General features: G+C 40.9%; 1 protein-coding gene across 1 annotated transcript; it reads left to right on the forward strand.

The window, feature by feature from the left end:
• The first annotated feature begins 645 nt into the window (after nt 1-645).
• palm3 (paralemmin 3) lies at nt 646-23,282 on the forward strand. The gene is made up of 9 exons (XM_079553211.1): nt 646-974; nt 1,112-1,151; nt 17,222-17,274; nt 18,735-18,815; nt 20,575-20,696; nt 20,779-20,851; nt 21,340-21,373; nt 21,601-21,648; nt 22,316-23,282. Exons 3-9 carry the CDS (start codon nt 17,230-17,232, stop codon nt 23,122-23,124), a joined length of 1,212 nt encoding a protein of 403 aa, XP_079409337.1. The 5' UTR covers nt 646-974; nt 1,112-1,151; nt 17,222-17,229; the 3' UTR covers nt 23,125-23,282.
• Nucleotides 23,283-24,036: the final 754 nt, after the last annotated feature.

The raw sequence follows: 24,036 nt of genomic DNA on the forward strand, positions 1-24,036 counted from the left end.
TGTAGGTCTTAGCTTTCAAATGAGGTGTTACTCTGACCTATATGCTGTGAGCTCCAGTTGCAGCTTTTAGATTTGGGCAAAACTAAACTGGAGAAAATGTGCTCGGTTCAGGTTAATAGCGGTTTAAGAGCTTCAGTTCTATATGGTCATATAAAATGAGTTGTTGTAATAGCATCATATAAAATTCCACGGCCTAATTTTACTACCATTGCACCTTGATTTCTGTCTGTCCTTGGAGCCATGCAAGTGGGTCCAACTTTATCACGTGACGTCCAGATTCCTTCCCTGAAAAGAAAAAATCTGTTTCAAGACACATAAAGAAAAGCTATTCATGGCACTTTTTACTTATTCATTTTGTGTGTTCCTTTTTAGAAGAGTTGATTGAAGTGGCTACAATTACAGCTGTTTCAAACTTGCATCTGGAAGTATCACTCACTGAAAACAAACTGTTGCAAAATCTTACTTTTACAGGGCCATAAATATTAAAGAGGTGCAAAGGGATGGTAAATGGTTATGTTGATGACTGCGTTGACAGAGTTTTTGCTGTTAAAAATCCCTCATAAATAATGACCCGGAGAAGGAGGGGGTGGCAGATACAGTCGCTTTGGGGAGGGGGGTGCGCGCTAGTCCCGCAGACAACAACAGGAAGCATGGGGCAGTAGCTGCGGCGCGCTGCTGTTAGCTGCTGCCGTCTGGAGGCTGGCCTCACCGGAATGACTGGAGTCAGGTAACCACCCGCGGCCACAGAGCGAGGCACTCCCAGGCAGCGCGCAGGCTCCACGGAGGCAATCGGCAGAAGAAGTGCGCGTCTCCACAAAACCAAACGTGCCCGGCAATGCTCCTAAAGACGCCGTCTCCCTTTTAAAGTTTATTGCGCGTTTAAAAAAAAAGTTTGCTTTGGAGTTCACGAGCTAGGGGTCGCTGTTCACGTGACGCGCCTCGCTTTGGGGAGAGTGCAAGAAGACAGCTATCAGGTGGCACCAAAACTACCACGATTTTGCATTTAACTATGGATGTTGTTGCGGGTTTTTCCCCCCCTCTCTTTTGTTTGTTTAATGCTTCCAAGATCAAATAATTAATGCTTAGTTTTTTTGTTTTGTTTGTTTCTTAGCTTGTTGGGATCGCCATACCAAGTGGCCAAGTTTGGACAGGTAAAGTAGACTTTTCAACTAATTTATTAACACAACCGACAAGACAACACAGTCACATGATCTACTGTAATACTGAGCCAAGCCAGAGCTAATGGGTAATGTCTGACCTCTGTTAGACAAACACAAAGTTGCACGTTCAAATTGTCTAGTTTAGTTTTGTGATGAAACGATTTGTCTTTTGAGTAATTCGAATTTCGCCTCGGTTTATTGTTTACATTGGGTCTACTCATCTCATATGTATTTGATCTCGAAATAGATCGTTGTCTCTGTGTTGTGAGCAATGAGGACCAAACATGTGCGAGCCATAAACCACGTATGCTGATGAGGAGGTTTAGAAAGCAGTTTTAAATACAAGGTCTGTGTTCGGGCTGTGCATTTTCACAAATACCAATCTATAACACTGCTGGAGCCTCTTGTTTTCAGCTTGTGAAAGACTATTTCTGGCCTGTTTTCTAGCTTCCCTGCCAGTCTGATTCGTTAATTTTCAGCGACTGAATCTTGCCCTTGCTTGATGTTAATTTGGGGAAAAGAGCATCTCAACCTCTTTCCGCAATCAAAAAGAACTGCTGAGGATGCATGTAAAGATACTGATTAACAAGTTACCACCACAGCAGGAACTCCTGACAGGGCCGTTCTGCTGCTGCTGCTGGGCTGAAGAGCTGAGGGCTTAAGGGCATGATGTCCTCTGGGTCTTCTTCACATGTCTTTCTTGATGGTCTACAAAGATGTATCTGTCTTCCTCTTGATAAGAGAAATGACAAGAGACACGGCAACTCCAAGACAAACCTTGATAGTTGAACATTTCCGTAGCCTATTGAAATATGGCAGTAGATCAAGAATCACAGTCAGTAGATTGCTTGTTGGATTGGATTCAGTTTGCGCTGAATGCCATCCCTGAAGCAATCAACTTTTATCTGAACTTCGAACAGGCACAAGGACAGGCTTCGGATCCTCCGTGGCTGTCTGTCTCTATCATAACATCTAATCAGTTTTGTCAAGCCAGCCATTGTTTATTTGTGACCTGTTGCATAACCGCTGTGGTGGACAAAAATGCCATTCTTTGTCCACACTTGAAAATGTTACAGCATTTACCCTGCTTGTTACTGAAAAGCAGTCTTGTTGTCAACTGCTTGGTGTAACTAATCGAGAACGCTTCTCTGTGGTATCTGTTAAGCCTGGATAAAAGCGCATGCACAACCGTGACCGGCTGTGTGGTCGGCAGCAGCTCCGCCGGTCGTCTCAAATGTTATCTTTCACATCGCATTGAAGTGAGCGAGGGAGACTGTCAAGATGAAGGGAGATTAAAACACAAAGATTAGCCGAGTGCCGACAAAAGCTCAGAATGACGACATCCACCTCCTCTATCCTTGAGCAAACGGCTGAAGGATGAATTTTCAGCAACGGGGATATTCTATACTGACAGCGTATCTCACAGTCTTTGCGCTGTATTTTCAGTTCGGGGCCTGAAGCCACACTTCGGAACATTTCACCCAATAAATCCTTCTAAAATGTGTCTTTATACTGTGAGCGGGCTTGTCTCTCCTCACACCTGACTCGTAACTCTCCTTGGAGCCGGACATCACCAGCTTGCTTTGACTGCAGGTAGACAAACATGAGGTTTAAATACATTATATCTTCCTCTTCCAAATGCTATATTATGATAATGCAGAAATGGCATTGTCTGTGTCAAGCTGAGCACCAGGAGTTCACGTTTGTCATCACTGATATGTTGACTTATGTTTTGGCTTTTACTGCACTTAAGTTGCTCTTGAGACATGGCAACATATAACTGTGAATGTTCCGCAGTGTGGCTTTAATCTTAGTTGTTGTTTTCCTCAGTTGTTGCTTTCCACCTTTAGACTCAACAGCGGTTATTTGTGTGCTCCAGCTACTTGTACAGCAAATATCCTGGGGCAAAATATAAGCATGCTCGTAATTCTTGCTTTTGTGCATGTTTACATCGCGACGTGTTTCAAATAGTGCCGTAAATATCTTCCCAGTGCGCTCATGTGCATTATGTCACTGATATTTGGAGGAGCATACCTGAGGAGTTAACCACTCCCAGACATTCATGTATGGACAGTGTACGCACTCATCCTTTTGTAAGTCCTCTTTAGCAGGATGTCTTTCTTCTTTTTTTTTCTTCAGAAAAGGTCATGTTGAGACAGGCCATCAGCGTAATTATTATAATCGTTCTGTTTGTGGGCTTCTGTGCGGGATTTCCTCTCATGTGTGAAAATCTGTTATCTTAAAATGCCAGAAATCCTCGTTTGACAGGTGTTCGAATAGACAAGATATTAAAACTTTGCTCTTTCTGTGCATGGCCTGGTTTGTCAAATAGGCAAATGGATCACGTCTTTCAAGGCAGTGGCACTGGCCTCCACTTATCATGAAATTAGCTCAAAAATAACTTAATGACTGGATTATACACCCAAGTAGCATTCTGCAATATCTTTCACTCGTGGAATCTTTTTGAATGCTGTACAAATTACAAAAATAACAAGTCTCATTACTAACATTTTCCATTGCAAACAGATTGACAACCCGGAAAACATATGCAAGCAAAAAAACCAAACATTTTCGTACACATTCTTCAGCATTTAAAAAAAGATCTTGTGAATAATGCAACGATCACGACTTGGTAGATGTGTGAGTGTGTGTGTGTTACTGCACAGAGTGTGATGATGTGTGGAAATCTGTAAGGGAACAGGCCGTGGATGCCATCTACCAAATTAATTTACTACGCCGTACCATCAATAATACCAAGCAGAACTAAGCCCGCGTTTACTCGTGATGAAATGTTTTTGTGTTTAGAGGGATCAGTGCGGTAAAAGAGTCTTATTTTGCATTGCCAGCCTTCACATCCTCGTATTTTTCATTATGGATGTAAGATGGAAGTAAATATTAGTGAAGGAGAAATTGTCAGTGCTAAGTCATGATTATTTAGCAAAACACACAGTTATAGCTGCGTTGAAAATGCATTGGCGTGGGAGCCGGAGCAGGGTTGTTTCAGGGCTGAAGTGCAGTAATACTGTTTAGTAGAGAAAAGATGCTCAAATCTTGGTCATAAACAAATCTTATTGTGATAGACATTTGTATTGTGTGCAATACTGTCAAAGTGTTACAGATCTAGTCTCTGTTCGTGTAACTGTTCCATACTAGAGGGTAGGCTATAACCTTCAAGGACACATCATTTTAAGAAGCCTTGATGGCTCAAACAGTTGCTGCTGTTCTGTGCTGTATTTTGACCATGGTCATTTGTGCGTCACAACTGCTGTTATCTCCAAGTATGTGGAGAATTGTGTTTGCATTACCATTGTTTGTTTAGCTTCTACACAATGCTGCATCATCGTCTCTAGTTCTATTAAGTTTGTAAAAGTGGTTTAGAATTTTTGTCTGTAATTTTCAGTTCAGAGCAGATGCACAACAACAACAATTGATTTATTGTTAGGCTATTGTCCAAAGAAGCCAAAGCTGCAAACTGCATATTTCATCTTGCGAGTGGCGCAGTAGTTTTTTAACGTCTAATATTTGATCATCTCTGACTCACTTGACTCCAGAATAAATGATTTGTGTAGAAGCTGTTGGATTGCCTTTCGGTGCTAATTATTGTGCTGATGTATCATCATTTGACTTTGAAAGCAACAAGCTGCTTTGCCAGTCATTGCTTCTGCCTTTGAAATGACAAAACATTTAATCATTTTTGTTGCAGTTTTATAGCCATTAGCTAAACTGCTAAAAGGCTGGAGACTGAGGTGGATATTGACTTTAATTCAGTTAGTGCTGCCTGGAATGTCACGTTGTTTGTTTAATAAGAAAGAGAGGAAGTTAAATATTACATTGTCTCACAAGATGCTTGCAGGCGACTTAAAATCCTTACTGCATGTTTTCCCAACAGCCAGTTGAGGTCTGGTTCGGACAGCGGTGTGTTGTGAGATAATGTGTGTAATCATGGCTCAGCTATGAGGCCCCACAGCACACGGCCCACAGGCTTTGACTCATGACAATAGTGAAAATGAACCGAGACCGGATTACACCGGTCCTAAATTCCTCTCCAAACCTGTTTGAATCCTAATCCTGCACACAGACAAATCGCCACAGCATGCCAATACTTGTCAAATGAAGTGTGCTTTGCAGACAATTTGTGTATTTGGTGCATACTTGGCAATTAGAAATTACCTGACATAATTTTGCATAAATTCTTGTTCCAAATTAATGGACTTTTAAGACAATACGAATGCAGGTCACCTCCTTGGTTTATTGTAATCCATAGCACTGCAGGAAGCACACACCTGCCAGAACTTTAGTTCCCATTAGTGCCCTTCAGTCTGCCCTGATGTGAAGTGGTGACTGATTAAACCACACAGCACACAACCTGCCACCAGCGCCTCCTCTGCAGTCACACATTGACAGAGTGCTCCAGGGAGAAGCCCACTCGGGTCAGAAATAGGCACATTGGTTTAGAGTTGAAATAGAAATGTAATTCTTAACCACGTGCTGCTATGCTTTAATATTTGATATTTAGTGGGCAAATATTGCAAAAATGATATGTTTTACTGCTATGGACAGTTGCACCAAAACTTCACTTTTGGGCATTGTTCATGTTTTTCACTTTAAACTTTTTGCTGTGTCACTAATATACAAAATCCCAGAAATATTAAAACATTGTGAGTTGTATAAAATTCAAGGTGTTTTAAGGTCACAGCTTTACTTGCAAGTAACTCAAACTGTAATTAAAACGTGTGCAAGACCAGAAATTCTTGAATGTTGCAACAAAACAAACATATCTTGAAATCATGTGATTCCTGTATTAGTTTTCACTCCTCTCTGATTTGAATGCTCATCATGTTTGTCATTGTGCATTTTTTCCTCAAAGAAAAAAAAAAATCTTATCTAGTCACAATCGCAATAAGTAATGGAAAAATTGCAAAATTGTATATTCCTTTCAAAAATGTTCAGCACTACAGTGAATAGGTAAAGTCAGTTTTTCTCATTGTCATACTACTGTATAAACACTGTGCTTCCAAGAAAGAAAGAAAAAAAGAAGAAAAAAAAAGAAACTCCATCCCTTAACTTGAAAAACAAATAATGAAATAATAGAAAATATGCAGCATGTTGTTGTTTTAAGGTAAGTTAAAGGTAGTGGCAGCTCTTTGTGTGTTTGGTACCATGTGTGAGGTCCCAGCGATGGCAAGACAGTAAAGTGCAGACTGGCAGAGGGAAGTGGATCTCAGTGAGAGGAGTGAAGCCCGCGCTGGTGCCGAGACTTCTGTTTGTTGTGTCACAGCCCAAGAGTCTTGTCAGAACTTGTCTGAACAGGTGTCTGACTGTGATCTCTTCCACGCTTCAGTTTTTCAGACACTGAAGCCCATTGTTTGGTGCCAGATTTTGTTGTTTTTTAAAGGAATCTTTGTCCCATCTCCAGTTGGATACATTGTCTCACTTTCAGGGCTTTGTAGCAGCTTTCTCAGACTTGTTAGCTGTAGGGCGATAGCTTGTGAATACTTTCTATTATTTTTTTTATCCTAAGTTTTACACTTGATTGTGGTCATTAAAGTACAATCTCCTTAGCGCCTTTTTTCTTCTTTTTGTTTTTCAGCATTTTAGGAAAATAAAGCTGGCAAAATTTGGCATGGCGTTTGGCATCCTAAATATGTTTTGATTTCTGCACCAAGCCTTTTAAATATGGCACTATATATGAAGTACTTTTTCATATAATGAGAACTGTGATTAGTATTTTTCATCATCATTTTTCATCTGGAATCAGGCTGTTGTTTGTGACCTTGATATTGGATTGGGTTTTGACGGAAGTTATGGCTTAAAGGAATCTCATCAGTTTCATATTCAAGGCTTTACAAGTAAGGATATCGTCATAACCTTCAGAGCAGATTACAAGTCATTGTGTCCCCGGTCACATTGTCTTGTTTATGAAGCTCAAACTTACATTCAGAATTTCACATCCACTTGCTTCTGTTCTCGCTGTGTAACTTACGAAGGCTGCACTGAAATATATATATATATATATATATATATATATATATATAACATTCTGCGTCTTGAAAAAGCTTTGACATGAAGATTACAGTCTTTACATCAACAATGATAACCCTGTCAGTGTCTCCTGCTTTCATGTCATGACATTGCAAGGTCAATGTGCGCACGGTATTACTGTCTCTCACCTGAAGTCTCCACTTGTTTGTTTCCCTTTTATTGCAAACTGCATTGGTGATTGCTCATACTGTTTGTCTTATTGTGTCAAACTGGTGTTACAGGTGTGCCTTTTATGTTTTTGTTGTTTGTGTTAGCAATGAACTCCCAAGGCCCTGACCCACCCACTAAGAGTATAAGAGAAAGAGTTCATAATACACTGCTCACAAAAACTTAGGGCACACTCAAAAAACACATCCTAGATGTCAATCAATTCGATTTTTCGGATGAAAATCTTTATTCATAGTGTAGGGCAATGTGTTGAGAACAAAATAACATAAGAAGGATAAATGGAAATCAAATTCTCAGCCCCTGGAGGTCTGGATCCAAAATTATAGTCAAAATCAAAGTGACAAATCAGGTCACTGGTTGATCCAAATTCTGTAGAAATTCCTCAAAACGAGTCTGTATCTTCCTCAGTAGTGTGTGTGGCCTCCACGTGCCTGAATGCACTCCCTACAACGCCTGGGCATGCTCCTGATGAGACCACGGATGTCCTCCTGAGGGATCTCCTCCCAGACCTGGATTAGAGCATCAGTCAGCTCCTGGACAGTTTGTGGTGCGACGTGGCGTTGATGGATGGACCGAGACATGATGTCCCAGATTGGATTTAAGTCTGGGGAACGGGCAGGCCAGTCCATAACATCGAAACCTTCATCATGCAGGAACTGCTGACACACTCTTGCCACATGTGGCCTGGCATTATCAGGCATCAGAAGGAACCCAGGGCCCACAGCACCAGCATATGGTCTTACAATAGGTCTGAGGATCTCATCCCGGTACCCAATGCCAGTCAGGGAACCTCTGGCTAGCACATGGAGGGCTGTGCAGCCCTCTGTCTCATGTGCTCAGGGTCTGTCACATGTGCTCAGGGTGAACCTGCTCTCATCCGTGAAGAGCACAGGGCACCATTGGCCAATCTGCCAATTGCTGTGTTCTCGGGCAAATGCCAATTGGGCTGCACGGTGTTGGGCAGTAAGCACCGGCCCAACTTGTGGACGTTGGGCCCTCATACCACCCTCATGGAGTCGGTTTCTGACCGTTTGAGGACCAACATGCACATTTGTGGCCCTCTGGAGGTCATTTTGTAGAACTCGGGCAGTGCTTCTCCGGTTTCTCCGTGCACAAATGAGCAGATAGCGGTCCTGCTGCTGGGTTGTTGACCTCGGTCGGCCCCCCCCTGGTCTCCTGGTGTACTGGCCTGTTACAATAAGCGTGGCTTCCTAACTGGACAGTCTGATATCCCAGAAATTTGACTGACTTGGAGTTACATTGTGTTTTTTGAGTGTGCCCTAAGTTTTTGTGAGCAGTGTATTTGCAGTCAGGGAAAAAACAAAACACTAACCCTCATTTATTAGGGTTTGCAAGTACTACTTGAAGGTGTTTCTGGAGAATTGTTAGTGAGATTCACCAAGCTAGAAACTAGAAATGTTCTTCTTCCAGGAGAACACTAAACTTTCAGCAAAGAACACATTTAGTGGATGCTTAAAAGTAAATAAGTAATTAAGTAAAATAAGTAACTGCTTTATTTGTCATTGTACAAGCGTACAACGAAAATTGTGTTCAGGTGTTCGTCCTGAGCCGCTGCAACCTGACCAACGTGTTTTTGGAGGTAGAGGAAACGGTAGCACCCGGAGGAAACCTGGCTGGCTGCCTTCAGTCTCCTCTGAAACGGTAGCGCACCTCCTGGATTTGTCCCCTTTTCAGAACATGGTGTCCTGCACTGGTTAGCTTCACCTCCTCCTTCCTCCTAAGCTGCTTAGGAGGAAGGAGGAGGTGAAGCTAACCCTCTGCTCCACAACTGTCATCTTCTGGGATGAATTTAGCATCTAATCCGTTTTATTCACCAGTAAACATCCATTAGCAAGAACAATGAGGATAGAAGATTTGTGTGGCTTAGCTGTGAGTCTTGCTCGAATACCTCCTCATTTGTCCTTTCCTTGTTTCCTGTTGCTGCTCTTGTGATGCTTCCACTGTGCTGCAGGTGTGGGGACTCTTGGTTCCTCTTCAGTGTTTCAGAAGAAGAAATTTGTAGGTCTCAAATGTCTTTAGCTCACAAGCTAGCTGTAAAATGTTCCTAAGGCTTTAAGAACAAATTTGTCTTGAGGCCCAAGGATCCTTTGATTTTGTTTTACCACATTTGATACTTGATTTATTGATAACTGGATTGATGGACCGATTTAAGAATAGATGTATTGTATACCAAGGTAGAAATTAATCTTTGTCTCACCAAGACATAAAAACACAAGACAATACAATTAGGCCTAGTAGAAAAACACTTGGAAAGAAAAAGATGGAACAATTCCGTCCATTTCTGCGGCGGTTGTGTTTAGGTTGCTCTTTCATTCAGAATCACCACAGCACATTTCATCTGATTTGATTATTTTCTCTCTTTTTTTGAGAGAGAAACCTGAAGATTCACAATTTTGGTCCTGGTCTATTGGAAGACTCGGCCAATCCAAAAGCAGCTTTTAGTAATCCTTAATATGAAATGATAATCCTCCTACTGCACCCAGACTCGCGCTCCCATCAGTATGTATCCTATTTCCACTTCTGACTATGGATCTTCTGTGTTTATCTCAGGGGTCCTATCTGAGTGAATGACAGTGCTTTTGCAAAGGCTTTCATTTTATATAGCTTCTCTCTATCTCTCTATCCTTATGCATTTGCAGTGATGTTTTTTTTTCACCCTTCAGGCCTAATATTTGAAATATATGTAACAGGTGGAGACAAGTTTAGTCCACTTTTTAGGGACTATATTAAGGCTATGTAGATACAGTACAGTGCAACTTGTGCTGGATTTTAGGGACCTGTGTGTTTGGCTGTGGAGGTAATGGCTGCACAAATAGTGTGTTGACGGCTCGAAGGATACAGTATGTCAGCAGCTTCAGGAAGACAACCCTCTATTCCTGGTAATAACCCTGCTTTATGGTGCTTGCTGTTACAGAGGAGAGGGTGGTTCACATTTCTTTGGGGTTTACCGGTAGAATTTCACATTAAAAGGACTTCTGTGTAAACTTCAGTCTGGGATATAACAACATAAACAAGTGGAAAATGTGCTCAGTTTGATCCATTTTACACTGTATAGAAATGCTTGTTACCTTGTTAGTTACTAGTTAACAGAGGGAAAAAGTTCAGGAATATCACAAGATGATGTGACCTTTAAAAAAACGTAGCCTACCTGAAATTGTGTTTTGTTTCAATCATTTTTGTGTAATTCTGCACATTTGGTGATGATGAAATAGTGGTGTTACTCATCCATGTTTATAAAGTCCAGACACCTTTACTGACTGCTTTTAATCATTCTAACACTCCAACTGCCTCCATAACAAATCATCTTCTTTAGTGTTTTGCATTATTTTGCTGCTTTACTTTCCCCGTTATCAGCTGAGGGCAAGTCCAGGAGATTTTTTTATACTGTGACAGAAATTATTTATACATTTTTACCTTTTTCGATACATAGATATTGCAAAGTATTTTTAAAGCGTGACTACAGCATCATTTGACCTTTTACTAGTTAAATATATCAAACAAATCACTTGCATTAGCGTGTAGCTGTTTTGCATAACATAGCAACAAACCACACAGTTCAAAGTAAAGGTGACATTTTTGTGTGGACTAACCAAATATTAGAAAACCTGAGACCCCCATCTGAATTATTTCTGGACCAGCCCAAATGCTGATCGGATGTACAGGCCTAGGCGTGTTGTGTATTTAAGTGTCCCTCCGCCAAAGTACTGCGAGCCAAATGACGACGACTACATCCTCCAAAACAGACCCTCCATTGTACACACTTCTGCAACTTTTCTAATGCTCCTTCACTTTCCAAATACGTATTCAGCAACTCGAATATGTTCAGCTGTTCTGCGTGTAGAGGTCCCTCGGAGTCGCAATGTGTTCGTTTCTTGGAGTTTGCTAAAAGAGTGTAAGATTCTGCGAGAACCACTTTATGGCCCTAAAGTCGAAACAAAGTTTGAAATAAGGGGCTGGTAGGTTAAACTTGCTTTAGTCTATCAGTTGAACTGCAGTCCCTGCCCAGGATCTTTTCACATTCCTTTGCACTGATGCCTTTGATGCTCCCGGGAGAATTCGTGTCGAGCTGTGATCTTGGTGCTTCGCAGATAGAGGCAGGTACGATATGTCTGACGCTTTTGAAATGCTGGCTGTAGTGTCTGATCTTCTGCGTAATTGCGCGCTCTCACTCTAGTGGGGCTGCCGTGGCGTTGAAGCCCAGCTGTGATCATTGACTTGGAGTCAAGTTAAGCAAGGTTTGCTGTTCATGTAATCCCCAATATGTTTCATAGTCTCTGATCCATCACAACATGGTAAAGTTTACAGATCCTTTATGTATTGCCATCGTATATAATGTTTTATTCGATCTCAAAAGCTTACCCCGGTTTGTTGTTTCATTCACGCTGAATAATCTTATAATTGGTTCATTCATACCCACGCCCCAACCACACAGCGAGAGAAGGAGTGGGAGTGTGAGAATTTAGCATCGCATCCAAACAGCATCAGGCTAGCGTGTCATTACTGCTCCGTAGAGGAACCAGCACCACTACAGCTGCGTGAAACTTTCTGGTGTTTATCTGCAACGCTCATTGTCACTCTCACTTGCCCACCACGGTCATCCAACCCACAGGTCTTTTAGGACTACAAATGAGGATGGAGTTGTGTTGACTTGCACTTTAAATGGTCTCTCTCTCCACTACAATGGCCGCTTTGTTTGTACAGATTTTTACGTCAGCTATAGCCTAGTATATTGTTGATGCTTTCCTATTTAACAGAAAAGTGTCCAAAGTCATTTTAAAAAGCCTGTATTATGGGCCTTGAATGCATCAACACAAATCAATTGACATCGATTTGTTCCAAAGTGCTGTGTTTCTTCTGTTTTCACTGTACTTTGCGCTTACATACCTTTTTTTTTTTTTGGACATTCCCAAACTCATCCATCTTCAGCCTCACATTTAAAGCCATTGCATTGTGTGATTTATGCTGAAGTGACCTTCTTTTTACCCCCATAATAAAGCCCAATCCTCACTAATAACCGTGGAAAACTGTTTTACGCCTCCATATTGCAATAGACACCAGGAACACACGCACTCACATGCACTCACATGCACTCATACACAGTGGAGGAATGTGCTGTTTTCATTCCTCGACCTGGCCTGTCAATCAGAGGAACTTGGCTGTGCGCCGTTGAAACACCACCATCCAAGACACACAAATTCCACCCATACCACCCACACTCACGAATGCACACGTCGAACTGCACACTCTCCCTCCCTCCACGTGTCAGATTTATTTCCATCTGGATAAGCTGGATATCAATCTCCAATAATGCAATTTCTGCTGCAGAGTCTGTAAAGCAACCAGAAATCAATAGTTGGTGAAAAAGCACTTTACAACAACTCACTCTGCCGTTCCTCCTGTGCGTGAGTGATTGCCTCTTTTCAACTGCATGCGTCTCATTGAAGTCTTGTCGAGGATAGTTTTACTGTTCGCTGCTGTCTGTTTGAGCGGACTTTCCTGCGAGGCGCGCAGTGACGACAGTGAGGGATGTATGAGTGCAGAGATCACGGCCGCTGTGAAAGAACTTTCTGCCTCAAATTGTTGCGAGGACAACTGTGTTTGTCCCCTTCCTGTTCCCAAACATTTGAACGGAAACAGGTTTTCATGGATTGCCCAAGGTTTGGTCTTTCAGCCAGAGCTTTTGAAATTCAGCCATATTTGCATGTTACATTTACTGCCTTTTAGGAATATGAACTCCTCTGAACATTTTCCCAGAGATATCATGCAATGCTGCAGGGCAATATAGCCATATGGAAATATTTATCATAGATCAGTGATTCTTTAATCTTGCCTCCAAGCTGAATTCTCGCGGTATTTGTGATTTCACTAACACATGAGAATCCATCTTGTGCTGCTTCTGTCGATCTGTTTGAAAGCCGAACCACCAGGGGCTTAGAGACAAATATTAATGTGAAGGCAGGTGTAACATTTGCTGACAACAAGAAACACTTTTATTGAAAATAATTAAGAACACGGCGACAACGGAGAAACTCAAGGTCTACTGCTACAGACTTACAAACACATACTATTTTTCAATACTAAATATTGAATGGATTTGATGTGTGTTGTTTTCAGACATGGCATTGATTGGCTAAAACAAAGTGCACTTGATCCAATCAGCAGCAAACGCTGCGAGAAACGCTCGTCCTCTGCCCAGTGTCCAAACAGTTCTAGCCATCCCAGATTAAGATTCAGTGGTCTGTAATATCAGTCTGGCTCTTGTTCAGGTTAGTGGTTTTTAAACTGTGTAACACTGTTGATACTTGGGCTTTCTCTGGTGGTATTCAGAGTTATCCGCAATCTTAGTCTTCATTTATTTTCATATATTAGCACTGCAGTTGGTATTTTTCTGCTTTAGACTCAAGGTTTAGGACAATTTTACCTCCTTTTCAGACCTGGTTTAGTCCAGATTTGGTGATGATCTAGTCCTGGTGGTAAGCAAAGTATTTATGTTTCTTCAGTGATCCTTCCTCCTCTCTGCCCATAAATACAAGAAGAAAACTAAATCCACACACCAAATGTATTTTATTATATTCCCTGGGCAAAGTTTTTCTATTCTATTCTATTCTATTCTATTCTATTCTATTCTATTCTATTCTATTCACACAGTGTCAAGCAACAGTGTTATTGCATCATCAGAAAAAAACTAAATGTCAGTGAGTCCTCCTGTATGATTCCTTGCTCTGCCCTGTGTGGACCTGCCGCCCTTTCATCCACTTTTGTGTGTCCAGGGTTGACTATTTACAGACTGGAGTTGGCTTTTGTCAAAAACAACAGCCCTTTGATCAGTGCAAAAAAAGAAGCTCTCTCATGGTTTCTTCTTTTGAAACTTGAATTTTTTTCTCAGTCATTATTTTAACCTTTTATGTGGAAAAAAGTTCATGTTTGTACATATTTGACCTTGTAGTGACAGCGGCCTTATGAGTGAGTGGTCAGCATGACGCCTTTACTTTCTATCACTTGTTTGGAAAGTTTTCTCTGCTGACGGAGCCTCTCACCAGAAAACCCACAAAACAATTGATCCTGGAGCATCATCGAGGTCACTGCGATATGAGGTAAAATCATCTTGCTGACCACTCATACGGCCGCTGGGTCACTACAAGGTTAAATTCGTACAAATATCAACTTTTTTTTGCATAAAAAGTGTAGTTAATGTTCTAAAAAAAAAACATGGCAGGCAAACATTGTTGGATTGCAGAAACAATATTTATGAATCTATGTGCGTGACGAGTGAATTGATGTTTTCTTTCTGTTCTATGTTGTCAATTAGGTAGTCTTCAGCACATGGAAACGGGTTCTATTCCTCATTACAATTCATTAAAAAACTTCCCCATCAATTATGAGGAGTGTTGGCACTGATAATACAATAGATACAGCAATTAAACTTTGGATGAAAAAAACAAAACGGTGCAACAATAGAAACCACACTTTAGCAGTTGAACCACTTCAGTGTTTTACGTTGTCCTGTATCGTGTGGCAAGTGACCAGAGTGCGTGGGATGTCGTACCTCGGAGGGAAACCAGCCTACGACCTGCTGCATCAACAAAATACATAACACACTGGTGGTGCTATTTAAATGAAGTAAGCCTTCGGTCTTCTCCTTCGTGGCGCTGGCAGGCACCAGGTGTTACAGATGAACTTCTGTCTGTAATTAAATACTCTGCTCAGAGCCATGTGGCGGCTGCTGTTTTCCAGCGTTTCTGCTGCTTCTGAAGACGGAGCAGTGTGAAGCCGCAGAGGCATCACTGAACAAATGAATAGTGTTCAGACCCAAAGCAGTGGGCTGCTTTGCTCTCTCTGTCCCACCCGAGGATTGTGGGTGTTGTGTGAAAAATCACAGATAAGGTGCAAGAATCAAGTACAAATTTCACATTAATAAATGTGAACTGGCTTGGGGGACGATGCCCAGTAACCCAGTGTACAGTTATCCTGTACAAGGACCTAATGTTTTCTTTGCCGAGTGATCATTCCTCTTTCAGTGACTCTCTGAATGGAGGACCTTGGCAGAATTTTGTCCATTAACTTTTGACTTTGTCAGCCTTCTTTGCTCATGTCTGGTTATATAAGTGTGTGCGTGTCTAAGGGGAGCTCCACAATACCTCCTCATCAAAGCTGTGTTTGTGTTTGCTTGTTTATCCCTGGCTGCTATTCTCCGCTTTCTCCTGGAGCCTCCACTCCCTATGGAGGCTTATACTGTAAGCTGTCACTGCACCCAGGCTCCCTGAAACACTGCCATATTCTCATCTTCTGTCTTTGTTTCTTCAGTAGAAATCAGTCTCTCCTCCCTCTGTGTACATATGAATCTTTATCTCCATCAACATTTAATTTCATTGTCTTGCCCAATCTTTCAGTTGTGTTTTTTGTGTGGGATCCCGGCACCTGACCTGCTCATGGATTTGGGTAAAATTCTTAGCCAATGATTGATTAGAAGACCAGTTTCAGGCTGAGCTATGTGAGAAACAATATGAATAGACAGTGCTTCAGAGTCAACGAGCTGACTTCATTTTTTCATGATCCATAATTGAGAGAGGCATTTGCTTCTTTGTAGTTATCCTATGGGCCGCGGACCTTTTGTGTTGTCTTTGTTGGTGGAAACTGCTGCATTCACAAAATCACACAAAGTGCCAGGTTTGCAGCAACACAAAGGCACAGAGAGTTGTTTGTCTGACATGCCTGCCAGTTGCATCAGCCTCCAATCAGTGCAGCAGAGATGTTCTGTATTATTCCTTCTCATTACACTGTTCTTGACCTGTCAGAGAATGAGCTCCGAAGGGGCGTTGCTTGATGTGATGATTGATTGGTTTAAACATGTCACATGTTCACAATCTTTGGTAAGTCTCCTCATTGCATGAAATGTAAACAAAAACAAGCAATGTTTTTGCATCAAATTGAGTCAAAACAAGAACTAAAATTGAAGTACATTGTTGCCATGCATTACTGTTTAGGCTGCATCATCAAAAAATGTGTACATCTCAGTCAAACGGAAAACATCAGTTTGAACAGGGGCAAGTCACATTAATCAGCATCTCTGTAAAGGTGCCAGTATTAGCTCTAAAGCTAGTTTTCATCCGTAGACCCTGGGCAAGATGTAGATTGATCGATAGCCTATAGATAATGTGTCAGCTTATGTTGCAGTAATTACTATAATTTGGCGATTTGTTAAAAAATTGTCAGTGAACATGTTCACAAAGTAGGAATTTTCTTCAGATCAATCGTGCTAAATGAAACGTATAACATAAAACATGGTTCAATAATAAATTATAAAAACTGTAAAACTAGAGGGCAGGCTTAAAGTAGATTAAAAATGAAATATGATTAAAAAAAAACTATGTAAAAAACTATATGACATTGACTGCATGGGAGAAGCAAATTATTATTGAAGACCTTTTTGATATGACACAATGTATATTCTAATAATATTTAGGGACTATATTGCTATGAAAGTAAATACTTTATAGAGATTGACGGAGACTGATTGAAGCTCTGAGAAGGTGTGTGTGAGGGAGAGGAGGTGCATCTGCAGACACCAGACTCATGTCCACTTACATGCTCCACAAATAGGACATCCTGCCACTGATTTATCAGCAGCCTGAGCATCCTGCCGAGGAGTTGGGGAGGATTTGTGCACTAATGCTGTTTGATGCACATTTTTACTCTCTGCAGAAGCCTAGATGTTTGCGCTCTTGGAAAGTCCATAAAGTGAAAGTGATTAACAAGACTTGAGAGTAGAGACATGAAACCGATAGCTCTGTATTTGTCTAAACTCTGATTTTTTTACCCTCACATCATAGGTGCCAAGATGGATGAGGCGGAGAAGTACAAGCAGCGTCTAGAGGCCATAGCGGTGAGTCCATAAACGCACCAGCTCTCATTTAAATGTGTGCACGGCAGGCATAAAGAGACTACATGACATAAAGAGACTACATGACGCTCGCTCCGCCGGCCACAGCATCTGAATAATTGAACTCAAGTGCAATGTGGCCTCCCTCAAAAACAACACGGCGCTGCCATGGAAACAGCAGCTCTAAGTATTATGGGATATTGAGTCTGCCTGATGCCTGTGGTGACAGTGTCCTGGAGACAGATGGCTGACCAGGTGTCCCCGTTTTACTTTTTCACTGATGTTTTATTTAATGCGTCTCTTCTTCTGTTTATTTATTAACACACATGGCTTACAGCGCATGCCATGACCGCTTTCTCTCCCCAATTTTAAAATCAAGTTAAACATCAATTATAAGCAGTCCTCGGTTACTTTGCTCGTGTTTTAAGTACTTAAGTGAAGAGTTAGTATTTGTATGGAACCTTTCACTTCCACTGTAGTATGTTATTTTGAGGTAAAAAAAACAAAACAAAACACTGATTAATATAACAGTGACAAAAGCTTTAAGTTGAAGAACGTCTAAGAAATCACATCAATGGTGCTGTGCTTCTTTTAAATTGTTTTGTCTGTTTGATTAACATATATTGTCTTGGTTGGGTATAAATAAGCCATCATTAAACTTAAAGAAAACAAAATGTGTGTTATTTGGAAAATATAGATATAGTGCACAGGTATTAACAAATAGAAGTAGTACAAAGAAATTCCTAGGAGTTATAATAGATGATCAAACTAACTGGAAGCCACTAACAGCGATGTGGGTTGACAAGCCGTGGGTACGGGACACAAGAAAAGGACATTGTTTTTGGAGGAAAGCACATGCACGATGCAACGCTCTGAGACAGCCAGAGGTGCGGTGATGCAGTTGCTGTAGCGGACTGTGGTGAAGAGGGAGCTGAGTCAGGGGGCAAAGCTCTTGATTTACCGGTCCCTCACCGGTACCCTCACCTGTGGTCATGAGATCTGGGTAATGACCGAAAGGACGAGATTGCGAATACAAGCGGCCAAATGAGTTTCCTTCGCAGTGTGACCCTTAGAGCTCGGGTGAGAAGTTCAGAGTAGAGTCGCTTCATGTCCAAAGGAGCCAGCTGAGGTGGTTTGGGATGCCTCCTGGTCGCCGCCCTAGGGATGTGTTCCAGGCATGTCCTATTGGGCGGAGGCCTCGTGGAAGACCCAGGACACGCTGGAGGGACTATGTCCCTGAGCTGGCCTGGTGTCGCCTCGGGATTCCCCAGACGAGGTCTGTGTGGATCGGGAAGTCTGAGCCAGTGTTGGTGCAATGCAGGGTTTACTACTGATACCTACTGACGAAAAACCATCCTGGAGAATAGCTGTGACCAGCTTTAAAACAACATCACTATTACTTGAGTGAATGTTTTGCTTACTCTATTCACCTCTGCATACGTTATTTTCACTCTCATTCCCAGGAAAAGCGGCGGGTGCAGGAGGAGCAGGAGAGAGCCAAGAGAGAGTTGGAGGATGAGCGGATAAGACTGCAGCAACTTAAGGTCAGACTCCTAAACCCAGGAAGAACTAACAATGTCTCCGGTTTACAATGTCGGCTTCAACACCCGCCTTAATCTCTGATTCCAAATCCTCTGCAGACACCCTCAAAATATCTCTTTCTTTGCACTAACTCTAGGACATACAGTAATTACATGAAGTAAGTAACCTTTCCTATACCCTGCAGAGAGTATAGATTGGTTTTGCAGTTATGTTTCTCCCTTAATTGTTTACACTTGGACATAGAGCCACTCTATTGTTTTCTTGCCACTTCCAGACAGTCGCTCTCACTTCCTTCTCCGCTGCATAGCACTGGCCCAAGGCGCATTCCTAAAGCTATGGGCAGTTTCATTAGCTTGTGCTAGTAAATGTACAGCTATTCTCAATATGTTTCGGATAATAGTATTATCTTTTGTGAGTCAGTTGAGTTTGACTATTTTTATTAGATTATAGCCGGCTTCTGATTTAAAGGAACATTCAAAGAGCTTCCGGTCAAACAGAAACAGCAGTGCTTGTTCTTAGGAGAGAAAACAAAACATAGCTTATGGTTTTGTAGGGAGCTAGAAGCACACATTTGCCAGATTATCTAAATGTGGGACTGTAAGATGACTGAAAGCAAAGGATCTCCACAACTGTGCTCTTAAATTAGAAGGTTTCAGACATAAAGTGTGTCTGTTGTGTTTATCTTGGTGCCTTTCGCTTTTATACTATTTTCTATACACTTTATCTTGTGTCTAGTACAGTTATATGTTTAGCCAAATGTACCTTACTCATTTATTATGTTTGAATTATGAATGCGTCTCTGTTAAACAATCAATGTTCTCCTAAAGGGTAAACCTAGCCTCTTGACAGAAATTAAGATGGTACAGTAAAGTAGCAATACAACTCAGTCTCTGTTAAGAAGGGCTTATGATTGGGCCGTAGAAACTAAAGTGCTATTATTTTCTTCTGTTGCAAAGAGTTTCAGGATGCACATCCAACATGCCTGTTCTTATAAAATACTGTATTGAATGTGGGATATGCAGTAAATCCATTAACAAGCAGATCCATTGATGTGTTAAAGGTCACTGGGTGCTATCGATACATAGCAGCGCCATGTGTCAACGTGTCTGATCATTCAGCAGGTTTTTTCTTTCAACACTGCTCTTGCTTATGGGTTTATTTTAATTTAACAAGGAAATACATTTACTGTTAATGGAAATAGATATAAATAGACCATAAATAGACCATGGAGAATAAGAAAGGCAAGGCATGTTTATTATTTCGTACACAAGGCAACTCAATGAGAATATGCACTTGCATAATTTTCTTTCGAAACAGAACAATCAGTTAAGTGTCAAAACAAATGTTAATGATGTAGAGTTGCCACTCATATGTCTTTCAGTGCCATGGAGTTACTACGTTGTGACATCATCTTCATACATCTTCCTGTACCTTACAGTATTGCTTTTAGGAAGATTTATGTCGGCTTGATGCAATTATCCAAGACTGTTCTATTGTTTCATTATTTTTTTGTAATAACAATGATGCATTGGATTCTTATTGTACTTATTTGAAAATTATTCATTTCTGCTTTTTTTTATAGTATGCAGACTACATTCTTTCAGTACAAATGTGCTTGTTGCTAGTAGCAACGCTCGCTGACAGTTCAGCAACTGTTGCTTTCCCGCATCTCCATACACAGATGCCCAAGTTACTTTGTCTACTTTTGTAGCTGATTACTGCCATGTAATGAGTTGACCGTGTGTGTGGTTCTTCCATTAGAGGAAATCTCTGAGAGACCAGTGGCTGATGGAGGGCCCTCCCTTGTCTCCTACCTCCTCAGACCCGCCTCGCTCCCCTCTGTGGGGAACCCAGGCTCAAGAGATTGAGAAGCACATTGACAAGTATGTTTGTGTGTGCCAGACTTATAATGATGATGAAATTATTTGGAGCATTTTATTGATTGTGTGTATTGTTTGGTCTCAGGTTGGAGTCACAGACGCAGCAGTTGGCAGAAGCTGAGGAAAAGCTGAAGGAAGTGATGGAGTTTGGCCAAATTGTAAGTTACTTGAATGCATACACACTTATTTCTTAGTCCCTTCGATCAGGCAGTAAATGTATGTTGTATGTACAGTATGGATGAGCATAACTGAATAATTCATACTCTGTTAATGTAGCTTTGATGTAGTGCCTCTTTTCATGTCGAGGTCTTGTGAATAGAAGCAGCCCCTAGACATAAACAATTCAGTACGCAAACCCACGTGGGAATTGTTGTTTCACTTTTAGCCAAGTAGAACAATAGGGGCTGTTCCTCCAGCTTTTATGCGTATCATATATGCACATTTGTAATCATAACCCCAGCTTGTAGAACTATTTATCAGATCATGCTATGCACAGAAGATTGTCAGGCTCATGATCATGTGACACTACAATACAATGTCTTAGATGTTCCAAGTAATTGTAGTCTTTCAACTGTAAATTCACTGGGAGATTTAAGATGTGCCTTGACTTCACTGAAGACTGATCTAACAATTTCTCTGTTAACAGCAGAAAACCGTGGTGGTTGAAGAAACACAAACTGGTAACTTTTAATTTGTTCGGTCAAGTCATTACATTGATGTATTGATTATGTCCCCTGGTGCGCGAGTCTAAAAGCTGCATTTCCTTCCATTTGCCCGTCTCCAAAACCCTGCAATCTCCCCAAACATTTCTCTTCTGTCGCTTCTATAGATGCTCAATACAAGCTTTCAGCACAGTCATGGGCATGTAGACCCTAAAGCGCTCTTTTTTTGTTGTCTCTTTTTACAGAAATGAATCAAGACATCATGCACAACGGCAAAAATGCTGCTGAATTAGGTGAGAAAACACTCTAGTCTGATCTGAAGTGAAAATTCTAATGAAAACATTGAGTGGCTCTTTAATCTAAGACTAAAATATATATATTTCCTCAGTAGTGTTACTTTCATGTTCTATTCTAAACACCCTCCCTTTCTACACTTGGATATATATTGAAATTAGCATTATAAAGGCATGGCAAGAAGAATTTCATGAATGTATTCAATGTTTTTTGTTGTTGTTTGTGTGTTTTACAAGGAAAACATAGACCATATTGGACTCGTAGTCAAAACCTGTCAGGCCACAAAGTTATACAAAAGATTATTATTAAGTCTTATTTCTATTCTACTACCAGTGGACCAGACTATACAGGAATCTAAAACTTGTTAGTGGCCATAATGCTACACAAGATAAATGTTAAGTATATTTCCATTCATCGTCTTTTAATCTATAAAAAAAAAAAGATCAGCCATCAGTCAGCTGGAAATTAATCTGGATTTTATAGCTCTAATAAGTCTGACATTTGAATTTAATGACATTTGCTGAGGTGTTTGATTACCTCCACTGTAATGAAATATTATCTCTATGGTTAATGGATTTAATATCCTTCACATCACTGCAAATATTTTTAATTACAAACGCTACCTCCTGATTGACTCTTCATTCTTTTCTTTTTTTTCTGTCGAAGGTGTAGAATTCAGGACCGAAAGCCCACAACCGAATGAAGTTATATTCACAAATGGCGTAGGAGAAATGGAGGAGGACATAAGTCACGTTGCTTCAGTGGAGGTGCTCCCGGCTATTAATGGATTACATGAAGAAACTAAATCGGTGCAAGTAGTTAACACTGATAATAATGTTGTTGATGATAATGATGAAGATGGGACTATGGTAATTAGAGCAGAGTGCATCATGATTGTAGATGAAAGTGATGAGATAGCAGAAGAACCTACCGAAGAAAATGTGTGTCCTGTGATAAACGCTACTTTGATCCCAGAGGAAATTCAACAGACTGTTACTGAATCTGTGCGAAGTGAAGGAACAGTGACCACTAGTGTTGAAGCAGGTTTACCCGAAAGTGCAGTAATACCAAATGGCGTGGGGGAAGATGAGCTTGAAGGGGAAACCACTGCACAACTACAGCCCCACACTGAAGAGGTCGCCGTTGTGGCTCCAGTGCCGGTATACACTGAAACACAACCATGTATTACAACATCATCACAGGGAGAAGTGGAGAATGAAGACACGAAGGAGGAAGAGGTGATCGAGGTTGTGTCTAAAGCAAAGGGGAACGTCACAGTGGAGTTTCAAGAAGTCCCGCTGTCCGAGCCGCTAGACAAGAAGGCCCCAGGTGAACAGGCACCACTTCTGTCTGGGATCAAAGCTAAAGATGCAGAGCCAGCAACCTCCAACGATCAAACAAAAACCCCAGACAGAGCAGACCAGGAGACCAAGATGCCTAAAAGAAAAACCTGCCAGTGTTGCTCTGTAATGTGAGCAGCCTGGTGCAGTTTTTGAGACAGCACACCGTTCTGCAGTTATGCCCAATTCAATCCGCTAATAAACCCCGAACTTGACCTTCTTTTTTACATGCAGTTGAACTTCTTCCTCTACTCCCAGTTTTCAGGAAGTGAACTACTGAACAACAACAAAAACAGGGAATGGTTTGGACTTGAATTTAAGTGCCTTTTCAAAGGAACTTAACTGTGTGGCTCAAAGACTGCTTTTGTCACACAGCAAGTTTATCAAGTCTGAAGACAAACTAAAGATCTCCTTTGATCTGCAAGTAACACAAATACACTGACTTATTTCTGGAAAAAATACTGTCTTCACAAGTCATAATTACATTTTGATATAAGAGCTTGTATAATAAATATATTACTTGGTGATATCGTTCTAATTTAATATTTTATGGATTTGAATATAGTAAACGGGCCGCATTTTTCATCCTAAAGTGTTCATGTACAGATTATGAATTCCAAAGACTTTTAAGGCGATTACAAATTTAATTTTACCAAATGTGTTTGTTTTTTTTACACAGATGCTCTTAGGCCTGAGCTCTGTGACTGTAAATATATTGTATAGCTGAAGCACATGCAACTGATATGTCAGTTTTGAAATGAAATAATTTAAGAATTAAATTGACATTTGTCTTAAGTTGTTTCTGTGTATTTTGTTTTGCTTCAGAAATACATTGTAATTTGTTTTATCAAGGGTGGTGCTGCTCATCTTCAAAAGAAGTGAGGGTAAACTCCCCAAAATACTTTTTGTAAGTGTAAATACCATAGAAGTAATCTATAAGAAATATGGTCAAATAATTGATTATTATAAAAGTCTAAAAACTGCACCAGTATTGTAAAAAATGTACCTTGATTAATTGGCAGCCTCTTGTGGCTGTGCAAAATATTG

The sequence above is a fragment of the Gobius niger genome (genome assembly GCF_951799975.1).
Source record: "Gobius niger genome assembly, chromosome: 3".
Lineage (NCBI taxonomy): Eukaryota > Metazoa > Chordata > Actinopteri > Gobiiformes > Gobiidae > Gobius > Gobius niger.

Excerpts from the sequence above, each read along its gene's own strand:
- palm3 (XM_079553211.1), top strand. The coding sequence starts at position 17,230 with ATGGATGAGGCGGAGAAGTACAAGCAGCGTCTAGAGGCCATAGCG. Across the intron at positions 18,816-20,574 it reads TAAGACTGCAGCAACTTAAG|AGGAAATCTCTGAGAGACCA; the intron begins GTCAGACTCCTA and ends TTCTTCCATTAG. Across the intron at positions 21,649-22,315 it reads CAAAAATGCTGCTGAATTAG|GTGTAGAATTCAGGACCGAA; the intron begins GTGAGAAAACAC and ends TTTCTGTCGAAG.